The sequence below is a fragment of the Equus quagga genome, chromosome 2 (assembly GCF_021613505.1).
Source record: "Equus quagga isolate Etosha38 chromosome 2, UCLA_HA_Equagga_1.0, whole genome shotgun sequence".
In the NCBI taxonomy this organism is placed as follows: domain Eukaryota; kingdom Metazoa; phylum Chordata; class Mammalia; order Perissodactyla; family Equidae; genus Equus; species Equus quagga.
Window position 1 is genome coordinate 83,863,444 of NC_060268.1, and position 12,551 is coordinate 83,875,994.

Below are 12,551 nucleotides of genomic sequence, written 5' to 3' on the forward strand. Positions count from 1 at the left end.
GGGGGGCGGGGAGGGGGCGGCCGCCGCCGCCGAGCGGGGGATGGGCTCCTGCCGGCCCGGGCCGCGCGGCCCCCGCGCTCTCCGCGCCCCGCACTCCAGGTTTCCGCCCCAGCGGGGAGAGGAGCGCGGCGCGCACACACAACGCCTCTTAAAGGCTCCGCGAGAGGCTTTGGATGGAATCGAGGACTTCGCCTCTCGCAACTTGGCGATGCCACGGAATCCGCCGCTCGCGCACCACCCGGGACTCCCGGCGTATCTTTGTGCCCACAATGCCAGAGAAAGAGAAAAGTTGCCCGGTTTCTTTGCAGAAGGGTAGTGGGTGGGGATGGGAAGGTGCCGCGCACCGAGCTTGCAGGCGTTTTCCAAACGAATGATTTGGTCAAATCCGGGTGATGGTAGACCCTTCTCTTAATCAACTCTGATCACTTGCTTGGTTTGGTGGCTCACTTTTTTTTTTTCTTTTTTAGAGGAGAAAAGCCGTTCAGTAACTGTCTTTTCCTTGTAGAGTTAACATTTCACAGGTATGTGGCCTGACATTTTAATTGCTCGAATAAAGCATCTCGGATGCTGAGAATCAGGAGTAGACTTCATCTCGTTGTCATGACGCAATTAAAATCAGTTTTCCTCAACTTTATCCTCTTTCGTTAGTTTTGGCTAACTTGCAAGCCAACGTCCTGCCACACACCCAGTCGTGGTGAGAGCAGAAAAGACCGTTCTGCTCGCTGATGGACAAGTGGAGGCAGCCTCCCAGCCTCCCTTGTGCGTACCCTCTGTACACATATGTAAGTGCACATGCATCAGATGCACATTTGTCAATGTACACAGACAAAGACTTCAGCGACTATGCTGCTAGGTCATAGAACAGTTGAGTACCGACTTCATTGTTTCTCAAGTTCCTTTTAAGCATTCATACAATCATTAAAATACACCCAGAGATTCTGCCCCAAATTGGGAATAATAGCAAGTACAACTCACAAGAACCACACGCAAGCCATATTCTCTCTCAAGGGATCCACTGCAATAAGAACAGCTTCTAGCCTCTACCGTTTTGCTCCATGTGCTAAAATCGTCGACACAGTTGTGTCTCTGAGGTACAGGACATTTGGTTTTAAACATCAAACACCTAGAATCGCCCCCCCAGAACACACTTTATTTCAACACAGTAACCTTTTTGTTTGATTATGACAAGTTAGTGGGTGATGATTATTCCACATGTATAGAAGAAAATTGTGACTCCATCCTACACATTTTGCACCAAGAAAAAACTGTAAACTGGCAAGCCAACCAGGTTTATGAACAATTAAAATATTTTACACAAAACATGCTGAGCTTCAGGAAACGTGAACACATATAAACAGTAAATTAACAACCAAAAGAAAGCATCCTTGATAGTTCAAAAAATTGAAGAGTGGCAGGATTTAAAAAATAAGTAAACCATCCATATAACTGACATGCGGAGATTGCGTTTTGCACTTAACACCCTTCACACACACAGGCAGAATACAAGGTAGAAACTAAGGGAAGATACAGGCAGATAGGAGCTAGTTTTTAGAGAAGGAAAAATCCTCTTGACGCTTCATTCCTGAAACCTTCTGAGCCCTTACCCTTTCTCCGCTGAAATCACATATTTCACTAGAGCTGCAGGTGCTGGGAATGTATGAGAGTTGTAAAAAAAAAAAAAAAAAAAAAAAAAGACCTATAGTGGACACTGAACTATCATAAACCTGGTGTGTAATGAGATTGCCACAGAGCGAAGCTAGGCAGAGAATTTCAGGTTGATTAGAGACACAACATTACTTTCTCCTAAAGAGGACAAGAAGGATGGAAAAGAAATCATTTTCAGTGAAGATTTTTTTTCTCCCTCTCTTTCAACCTCTATGATTTGAAGAATTACCTAATGCTGCAAATGTCAGTAGATTGTCTGCAAACTCAGCAGAGGTGTGGTGGGGCTGGGGTTGAGATAGGAAATCTAATGGGCATTCCCATCTCAATTTAATAGAAGATGAGAACAATTGATTATAGGGAAATCTTAATCTTGCTTCTTGAGTGCAGAAGCCTCCATAGCAAGATCACCTTTTACAAACATGCAGTGGGAAAATTTGAGGACGAAGAACTTTCCCAGTCCACATAGAGATTTTTGCTGTTTCAAGTATGCTCTGATGGCCTCAGATTTAAAATGAAGAATTTCCCAACCATCTCCAACAGAACTGGAGCCTGCTAGGCACACGACCACAGGGCTGCCATGAAGTCAGAGGTGTTTCGCTATGTATTTTAGGACTCATTTGGTAATGGGGATGCTATTACAAAGGAAACAAAATCCTGTAAAAATTGTAGTTAATTTTACTGCATAGAAGAAGAGAGAGAATTGCAGACTGAGAAGAAAAAAGAGGGTAAAATATTTTAAAATGCCTTCTTTAGAGATGCTCATTTCCCCTGAATAAAACAGCTCTAAGACCAAAAGATAAATATCAATATGTTGTTACTATTTTTTTTAAAATGCAGCCCAGTCTTTTATTGCAGATGTAAATTTATTTTAATGAGACGAATGGCAAGCTTTAATTTGGCTGGAGAAAGTTGGAAAAACATTTGTCTTACTCTGGGGGGAAAAAAAGAAAACCCACCCAGGAATATGATTTTCTTGCAGAATGTGGCCTGACGGCTGTAATTCTTCACAAATTAAATCACAATATGAATACAGACCCCAGCAAATGCTGAATTTAACTCTGAACTCAGTAGAAGCCAGTTCTGTCCACCAGGATTCATTGAATTCCTCTTTTCCCTCAATCTAGTCCGTGTGTGTTTTTCTCTTCCACCACACTGGAGCTCCATGAATAGGGAAAGGGGCTTCCATTGTGTCCCTCTGAACTTCCAAGTCAATGCAATTTTTAACCACTGGCTTGTGGTACTTTGAAAATCACCAGGGGCTGTCAGAGTTGGGTCCTCTGAAAAATTTACAGTGCTAAATCAGAGCATATGCTGGGAGGGAAAAAATTGCTTAAGATTGGAGCAAGTACAGTATCTGTCTGCCCCCTAGTGTAAGAGTCCTCGCTGCCTAAAATTCAACTTTAAAAGAAAAGGAGCTCTTAAAGGGAAACGACTTTGGGCTCACGTAGGCATAGGAGAATGAAACTTCTGTACATTTTAATCTGAATAATTCTTCAGGATTTAAAATTAATTGGCTCTGGCTTGGTTGGACCGCACTCGGATCTCGCCACCTCCTCATTTCCCGAGTCACTGGCGGAGAGGTGATTTTTTTTTTTTTTTCCCTGAACTGGGTTTGTGTGCGTCCCCCTCAACCCCCTCCTCTCTTTTTCTTTCTCTGTCTCTGTCGTCTCTCTCGCTGGCTTTTTAAAAATGAGGAACTGTTCCTTGAACGTTCTGGACAGAGCATAGAATTGCTTCTTAAGTCAGCCCGACGCGGTTGCAATAGACAGCAAAAAGGTAAACGTTTGCCTGAAATCCGCACGCCAGCTCCACCACCCCGCCCGATGGTGAGTACCCTTCTCGTTGCGATTCTCCTCCTAGCTTAACCGAGCGCTCGCCTCCCCGAGCCGCGGCCGAGGGCGCCGGGCACAGCTTTTCTCCCTCCCCGCCTGCCGGCTGTCAGTTGCACAAGGTTGCAAAACGCAGCGCAGAGGCAAATCGAACAGTAAATTCTGATCCTTAGTGCGAGCCTAGCAGCTCCTTTGCTAGAAAACCGAGTCGTCTATTGCTTGGAAAAACACGCTTATAGGACTGGTTTTTAGTTTGCTCTATCGAAGGAAATGAGTTTGAGGAGACAGGACGAGGAGATGGGAGGCACCGCAGTCTTTACGCTTCGGTTTAATCATATTTTGGCAGCTTTGCAATTGTATTTTCCCCCTCTCCCCCCTCCACCACCTCTCCTACCGCACACATGTAATAAAATATGGCAATGCATTGAATTGACTGTCCCCCCTTCCCCGAACCCCTCAAACCACAGTCCTAGGCATTTCATACACGTTAGCAATCCAATTTTTTGAAAAATCCCAAGTCATCCCCATCCCCACACAGCACAAGGAGAAAAGTGAGAAAGGAGAGAGAGAGAGAAAAAATACTGTAAGTAAACATACCAAAACCATATTTGCCTTGTTCAAGGTCCCAAACCGCTTGCATCTTCCTTCTAAACTGGAATAACTCTCCTTTAGTTTGGCGGGTGAAATAAACGCTTTGTTGGCCCCCTGAAAAGATGTGCCTTTGATAATTAAAGAGAATCTCCTCCTCGATGTTTATCTAAGCGATTGTGCAAACTGATAAAAAGTAGGCACTAGCCTGCAGGGAAAAAGAGGAAAGGTGAAGGGAGAGATCTTCCACCTCAAGGAAGTGCTTCCCCATGTATTAGGCGCTCTCAGCCTTGGAAAACCCTGCACACTAACTTTAGAGAGACGAGCTTTCAGGGAGCTTTGTACATAGCTGCTGAGGAATGCAAGCCTCGCCTTTAAGAAAAAAACCCCCAAACCGTAGGTAGGAGATGTCTGGAGTGATCCTTGTCTCTCATCTCATTCCTTAGAAGGAAGAGTGCGTTGTTACACCTTGTTTGGGGCTGGAAAGACGAGACTTTAAAAACACCCGTCCAATTGAAAAAAATCTCCCAACTTAATGAGTTTAGTCGGAGGCTGGAGCAAACGGCTCAGCCTCAGCAGAAAACCGCCAACAACTGTAGGCGATATTGCAAAGCAAGACGACCCAAGGCACAGCCAAATTCCACTGTTTGGGGTCGAGAGGGATGGAGGCTAATCCTAAAGCAAGTTGGAAAAAAACAGAGGTGGGAGAGGAGGGGGAAAAAGCAGCAGCCTCCCAGACTGGTAGACAAGCTCCCCTCGCCCTGGTTCAAACAGGAGGGCAGCATTTTTCCTAGGAATCGGTTGGAATCCTCATTTTCTACTTTTAACTCAAGTCCCCCAAAGTGATATTTCCCTCTCCCCTGCAGATTCGTGCACCCCCTTTTCCAGTCCCCATTCTAGAACTTTCCTGAAGAAGAAACCTATTTCTTTTGGGGGGAGGAGTTCCCCATTTCATGTCTTCAGATAATGAATGCTTAATTCACCCCCTCCCTTCCTCCACCCCCCAAAATGAATAAAGGAAGCAGGAATACAGTAACTACCGAAAATTGAAAATAAACTATGCCGCCTCTCGCAGTTTAATACAGTTTTAACTAATGGGTTTTTTTGTTTTGTTTTGTTTTAAGAGAAGAATAATGGGGAAACACGGATCTTTTATTTTAGGAAACTGTTATGGTAAGATGTATGTCAGACTTGACAAATGGAACTAACGCTCTTCGGCTGCTTCTTGTCCTTGTCTTAAACAGGAATTAAGTTAAACACAGTGCTGAATGTTAATTACATGTTTACTGGCTAATGAAAATTACAAATGGTTTTGCCACCTCAAACAATGATGAAAACTCTGAAGACACTGTAATTATATACTTTGAGGGAAATAACTCAGAATATTGATCATAAGAAGTGTAAATCTTTTTTTAACTATTCATTAATACCATAAATATGGGCTACAGAAGTTTTTCCTTGCGGTTTGTCTCATCAGTTACACCGAGTGGATGGATGGTGAGGTTCCTCTGGGGAGGTGGTGAACTCATTCTCTTATAGAAGGAGGCCACTTGTGTAACTCAGGGGTGCCCCCCCTCCCTTTCGCCCCCGCCCCCTTTAACCCCAGCAGAAGGTCGAGGGTTAGTTGAACAGGGGGGCTGGGCTCAGGGCAGGTGAAGGTGATCACAGCCTAGCCTCTCCCCTCCCCTCCCGTGCCCTCCTCTCTCCTCCTCCCTCTCCTCCCTTCCCTGCCAGGTCTGATCGATGACCACCTTCCCCAGCCTGGGCGCCTGTCAGATAACCTGGCATTCGGGTTCCTAATGGAGGACAACTCACCGCCACCCAGAGACGCAGTCCTAACAACTTAAGGTCCCGCTTTCAGAGGCGGCTAGGGCAGTTCATTGCAAAAGAAGAAAAAAAAGTTGAGGGTGGAGGTGGTTATTGGGTAAGGTGGCTCCGGCAGCGGATCCAGAACTGATTTCCCTGGGTTTGGGAGTAGAGATATATGGTTTGATTTGGTTTTCACTTTGGCCTGAGTTGTAGCTCTGCACTCTGTAGTGTGGCAGCCACTCTGATCTTGGGGGTCAAAGGTGAGGGCTGCACTAACCCTAAAAGGCTGGTCTGGCCTGGCCAGAAGGCCGAGCAGGCGCAGGAGCGGGGGTTGTCAACCATAGTGCCTGGTGCTTCCGAAGGGGGTGTCTGTGCAACCCGCATGCGGGGGACACAGAACCGACAGCGGGTTTTAAGTGCAATATTGAGGATTTTTGAAAGTGCCCTAGGCTTGTGGGACTGGAGTCCTCTTTTTCCCTGAGAATTCCCAAGGCGCTGGTCTTTGTCTTAGAAGGAATGGAGTTTCTGAATGGTGTGAAAGGGACAGAGAGGGTCGCTTCAAATCGATTTTACTTGTCCTTTCTGTCTTTTCGGATCAACGCCCTTCAATGGGCACAGAGGTGCTCTTTCAACCAAAAACTTGTGCTACATTTTCTGCCTGTATTGGTGCTAAATACAATAAGCACTGGGCAGATTTTTTTTCTTTGCTCTCCAAAGCAAGAAAGCACCCTAATTAAATTGTTTTATACGGACAGTCAAGACGGACCAATTAAGTATGCATTAGTATAAAGATATAGTCTGCAGATAAGGCCGTTTAGAAAATCATGTGTGGGACAAAGGAGAAGGCGCTAACGTTGGGGAGGGGTGCTTGGACCCCGCAAGGTCGCTCACCTTCCTGCCTGGGCCCCGGGGAATTGCAGAGGCCCGGACCCCAGGTGAGAAGGGAGCAGGCCCGCTAACAGGTGGGCGACAGTGTTGGAGTCTTTCAGGCCCGCGCCCCTGGCCGCCCCTGAAGAGCAGTGGAGCCCGAGGGCGGGTGTGGGGGGCGGTTAGTATCCCTTACATCCTCCTACTTGGACAATGTAGCCGTCAGAGGTGGCAGGTCCTGTAGGAGGGGGCGAGAGCGTACTGTGCCCCCACTCACAGTCGGGCTCATTGCCTGGTGTCTGGGTCCGGGGCGCGGCCCTGCGATAAAGAGTGTGCGCCCGGGGAGGCCAGGAGGGCCGGGGGACACGGACACTGCCACTGCCGCGGCCGCAGCCCTCTGGCAGCCAAGATCAGGGTTGGAGGCCCTTTTCCAGCAGCTCCAAACTAAGCGTTTTTTCGCTTCTAAGGAAACGAGAGCTTCTCCGCGAGGAAAGTAAAGTTCCCACCCGACGCCTTCCGGCCCCAGGGGCGTCGAGGACCAGCCGCAGAAGTAGGGGAAGGATCCAGAGTCGGAGAAAAGGTAGCGAGGAGAGTGGCTCCTGGGTCGGCGAACGCAGCTCTGCGCTTCTCCACCCCCTCTCCGTCCTCTGAGGTGTGGGCGGGCGGAGTGCATCTCGCCCCGAAGGTGACGACCCCCAGAGCGGGGGCCTGGGCCTCCCCGCGTCGCGGCGCAGGGCTGTGACAGGTGGTCCCCGGGCCGCGCGGGCACGAGCGCAGCGCACTGCGGCTGGAAGGGCGCGCGGGGCACACAGGGCGCCCGTGGTCGGGGGCGGGGGGAAGGTGGGGGCGAGAATTAGAGCCTGGGGAGGTGGCTGAATGTCAAAAGTAAAAAGGTCGAAAAGCCAATTTTCCAGGAGCGCGTTCGCCCCCCTTTGCTGGTTGCAAAGGCCGTAAATCAGCGGCCGGCGGCGAGGGCGGGAGGAGCCCCCTCGGCGGGCTCGGTGCGGCCCCGCCCGGACGGTGCGCACCTCCCGGTGGGCCCCGAATCGATCTGAAGCCTAGCTGAGGATGTCACCGCACTAAATATTTACTGATCACACACAAATAGCCGGGGCTCGAACGATTTTCCTCTGTGAGGAGAGCGCAGAGAGAAGGGTAAATCATTTTATTAGTGTGGATAAAGCCCAGAGCACACTTCTGGCTGGAGTGTTTTAAGATGTGTCTTCAACGGGATGAAAAGAGTTAGGGAAATCGATACGGAGTGATTAGAAGCCCCCCGGGTGACGAAGGGGGCCGGGGCTTTCAGGGATTTGGCGATGCCGAGAGGGGGGAGCAAGCCTCGAGGGGGGCGGCCCGACCACCGCCGCGGAGCTGCCGGGCGCAGGCCTCCGTCCCTCCCTCCTCGACGGGAGACGCGAGGGCGCAGCAAGGGGCAGGGAGTCCGCCGCGGTACAGCTTCCCGGGGCCGGCGCCGGGTGAAAGCTGCGCGGGCCGCCGCGGGGCCGAGGGCTTGGGAGCTACGGGCTCCACGCCGCGAGTGACGGTGGTCAGGTGGCCACCGGAGTGGATCCCGGGCCCGGCGCGGGGACGCCGGCAGGTTCTCCTGGAGCGCGATCTCTCCAGGCAGGCGCCTGGAGTAAAGGTGTGGCCCAAATGGGTTGCATTTCTCCCCCAGCCGCGACCTGCAGCATCCCCGAACTTTCTCCTTGATAAACCTCGGCCCCTCATCTCCTTTAATGTTTTCAAAGACGACGCAGCGGCCCAGCCCGGCTAGGTGCCTCTTCCTCCCACCCACCCTGTGTCGATGGTGGCCGCCGGGTGGCAGAACCCGCTGCGGACCGCAGGGCGAGTGGATTCCAGGTTCAGGGTTCTTGGGCAGGTGGGAGGAAGTCTGAGGCCGACGAAGAAGGCAGGGACAGGGCAACATACACCAACGAAGCCCCCAGGACCTCTCCGTTCTCTCCAGGGCGAGAAGTCAGCTTTGAGGCTATCAAACCACACTTCAGCGATGGAGATCGGTCTGGGGCCCCAAGGCTGGGCGCAGGAGCCTAACGTGGCGGAGGTGCGAAGGCTTGTAGGGCTTGCTGAAGTTAGCAAGGCTGAGGGGGGAGTTTCCCGGGAGGGAGAGGAAAACCTTCTCCCCAAACTGAAGCAGGGAAGTCCTGGCGCAAAAATGGCTTTTACACTTCTGGAAGCGGGAGTCTCGCTCGCTACTGTGAACAAACCTTGAGGTTCAAAACAGCTGCAAATAATCAGGAAGGCACTAATTTCGGGGGGAAAGGAGGGGCAGAAGGTGAAGAAAGGGGAGAATCTTTTTCGTTTCTCCTCTCTTTTTCCGTTCCTGACCTTTTCCTAAAAATCTGCTGTTCCTGAAGAAACTGATTGATTGATTATTTATTTATTTATTTATTTCCCTTCTCCATCAATTGCTCAATTTTCTTGACAGTTTGAGGAATTCAGTTCAGGCTGCCCTGCCCTACTCGACTCCTCGGTGCAGCAGGAAATATATCTGCAGACCCAATTAACCGTTTTCCAGAGGGAGAAATTTTTTAAAAAAATATTTGAATCCCAGTGGATTGGAGCGATACATTCAGGTGTGAGGCGATTGGTGCCTCGAATTCCTTCCTCGGTAATCCTCTAATTCCTGCGATGGAAGCTCGAGAGCATAGCTGACCTGGAGGCTGTCAGGAGCCGGTGCTCCATTAACCCCTTCCTGGTCTTGGCCAGAGCAAAGGTTAACTACACTAATATACCAAAGGGGCTGTAGCAAAAAGGAAGGAAGGAAGGAAGAAAGAAAAGAAGGAAGGAGGGAAGGAGGAGAGAAGGAAGGAAGGAAGGAAGGAGGGAAGGAGGGAGGGAGGGAGGGTAAATTTACCCTAGTTGCAAGGATTTTAGAGCTCTCTGCCCTTCACTGGTCCTCCCCAACCCACACCCTTCCTATGAAAGCAGCTTTCCTTTCAGGGAGACAGCAGTCTCATCCATGAAGGCAGCTCACTCTGTGGAGATGGACTTTAGGGAATAAGAAAACATAACGTAGTGAAATATTTTCTTCCATTTAACTAACCACTCAGTTCACTTTAAAGATATTTCTAACATGTATACAACAATAGATGATTGTGGGAGGGGGTTTAACCCCCCCAACACAATACATGTTTTACTTTCTTTTATTTAAGTAAAAGCTAATATAGAATCTTGTCAGTAGCCAAATTATTGCCAAAAAATCTGAATGAGGTTAGGAAAATATGTTCTGCTGGCTTCAAACCTGGTGGCATTTTAATGGGTAGTTATATAATAGTTATGTGCATGAAGGTGTATGCACATGGGTGTGTGTATATTCTTATGGTGTTAGAAGTTCCTTGATGGATTAAAGGTTCATTTACTCAAGCACTAGATAGAGACTGTCACTCATGTGTACATGCCGGGGGTCTGGCAGAAAGCAGTGCAAAAAAGAGTTTTGAATGAGCTCCTTGGAATCACTATTGTTGAAATACAAGCTGAAGCAACTTAGTAATGGTAAAGCTATTGTGCATTGCAGAATCATCGAAAGACACTTCAAAGTAAAATTGTCAATTTTCAGTTTGGTAGCTGTGGCAGGGCATTTAAACAAAAGGTGAGCATCATTTGCTTAATATATTTACTTAAAAATTCAGCAATAAGCTACTCTGTTTATCTTACTTTTCAATGAATTGAAAAATTAAAAGAGACTAGGCTTAGCTAGAGATGATAGCATAAGAGGCTTGCTACCCATATCATCAAGTCTGATGGGCGCTATACATGCTTTTAATATTAGATTGCAGAGCAACTCCTGCTGACAAAGTTCCAAAGACATGGAAAGCCATGTGGACATTTAGAAGTGGACAGAATGAGGAGAGATTGTCTGATTCTATTTTTTTTTTTTCCTCTTTCTCAAGAGCCTGATAGTGAAATCTTAAAAATGACAGTTCATCTTTGGTATGTCAAAAAAAACCATTAATCAAATGGTATCAAGTGCCAGTCATTTAAATGTGAAGGTGTTAGCAAGGCAGATATCCACATAAATTAGTATTGTTAATTAGTTGCATCAATGTACTTAACGAAAATAGAAACTGAACAACAATGGGGATCTATCTGATTTAATTTTCTTTAGCCATGAACTCAGGTGAATTTCAGAAGGGCAGAAATAATTTAAGGACTAATTTCCATTCTATTGGTTTTTAGAAGGCTAAAAACAATCAGTTTCTATATAAAGCATAAGATTAGAGAATTAAGTAGATGGAGAAAGACAGACACACTGCCATAATAAAAAAAAATTATGTATGAATTTCAAATGTATTTAATGAATTAATTTACCAACTGCATTTCTCCCCTTGAAACGTTGAAGGTTCACATTAAAAATGCAGGACTTCTGTGCAAAATTTGGATGAGGCTGTTTAACGTAATATTCTGCTTCTTGACCATAAGAAGTATCAGCTTGATAGTTTACCAAGTGTAACATTTAAACAAAATTAACACTAGTCTTTTAATTTTGAATACAGGATAGAGAAAGGTGCTTTTCCTGTCTGCCCATTACAATTGATAATAAATTAATTAACCTCATCGAAGAGATTATTATGTGCTTGACTGAGGTAAATTGATCGAGATAATATCACTTAAAATTGTTTACAGCAAAAGTGAAAACATAAAAGGATGGGAATATTGACTTCAGTGAAAAGTGTCACACTAGGTATTTTTGACAGGAGCACAGCACCTCACGTGTCAGGGAGAAGTTAAAAAATTAGGCAATCTTATTTCTTTGCAGAGCGTAAGTTAATAACTTATTTGTTGGCTCCAAAAGTTATGTTGCAAATTTTCATCTTGTGGGTACTTTGTTGCCATATTGACATACAATTAGGAAGATTTTAGGATTGTGAAATTTAAGCAGTAGGGGGTAGAGTTAAAAAGATATTTTTATTCATAGTCTCCAAGACCTATGCTTATCTACTCATTGATTTTTTTATATGATTTTGGTTAATTTAATGGCTTCTAAATCATATACTATTTTGCTGAAGTCTACTTTGTTCATAAATTGAAAACAAATTCAAAGGCATCAGATCTTTTTCCGAAGTGCAATTGAATGTTCAGTTATTGAAGAGCTATTTAAATTTCTCAGGTTCTAGTAAAAACAAACACACTTACAAACACCTAATCTATTCTTTCTTAACAACTCTTAAAATTGCAACCGGTATGGCTGAGGATGAATATTTTATATAAGAGCCTTTAACTCTCTTCCTATTTCACCCGGAAATGCCTTTAATTTGTCTTTTATGCTTATGTACTTTAAAAAAACATTGGTCAGTATGCAAGAATTATTCACCCCCTTTTAAAAACAGTGAATAAAAATTCTAATTATAGAGAAGAGGCTTGATGTTTACTCTGAAGTTTCAGGAACATATAAAGTTTTCGTAATAAACAAGAAGAAACTCTATCCTAGATAAATTTAAATAGGGCAGCTTGTGGGTATGGTTTATATTCATGTCCTCTACCTTCTTGCCTTTGGCACCAAAGCATCTTGGGTTTTGTCCTCACATACTTTCTATTGTTAACAGAGTGTCTTTTTGAGGTTAAAAAAATTTTCAAATTGTCTTGCCTTTATAGCTTAATGCATTGTTAAACTGAAAGATCAAATTGATTTCTGTGTTCAAATTCGTATGTCCAGGCAGTAATGAAGAGGTGAGGTTCTTTACCCCACCAACACAAAAACAAAAACAACATTACATATATGAGCTAAAAAGATTAAAAAACTTAGGATTCAATATGTTGGAAATACACACATAT

The 12,551-nt window shown here is 46.1% G+C and overlaps 1 protein-coding gene across 1 annotated transcript in view; it reads left to right on the forward strand.

The window, feature by feature from the left end:
• Nucleotides 1–40: 40 nt before the first annotated feature.
• Nucleotides 41–12,551, forward strand: part of LOC124235165 (uncharacterized) — a 48,410-nt gene continuing 35,899 nt past the window's right edge. Inside the window, exons 1-2 of the mRNA XM_046652773.1 lie at nucleotides 41–296; nucleotides 3,163–3,491. Coding sequence (XP_046508729.1) covers nucleotides 41–296; nucleotides 3,163–3,491 — 585 coding nt within the window. The remainder of the gene's footprint in view (nucleotides 297–3,162; nucleotides 3,492–12,551) is intronic.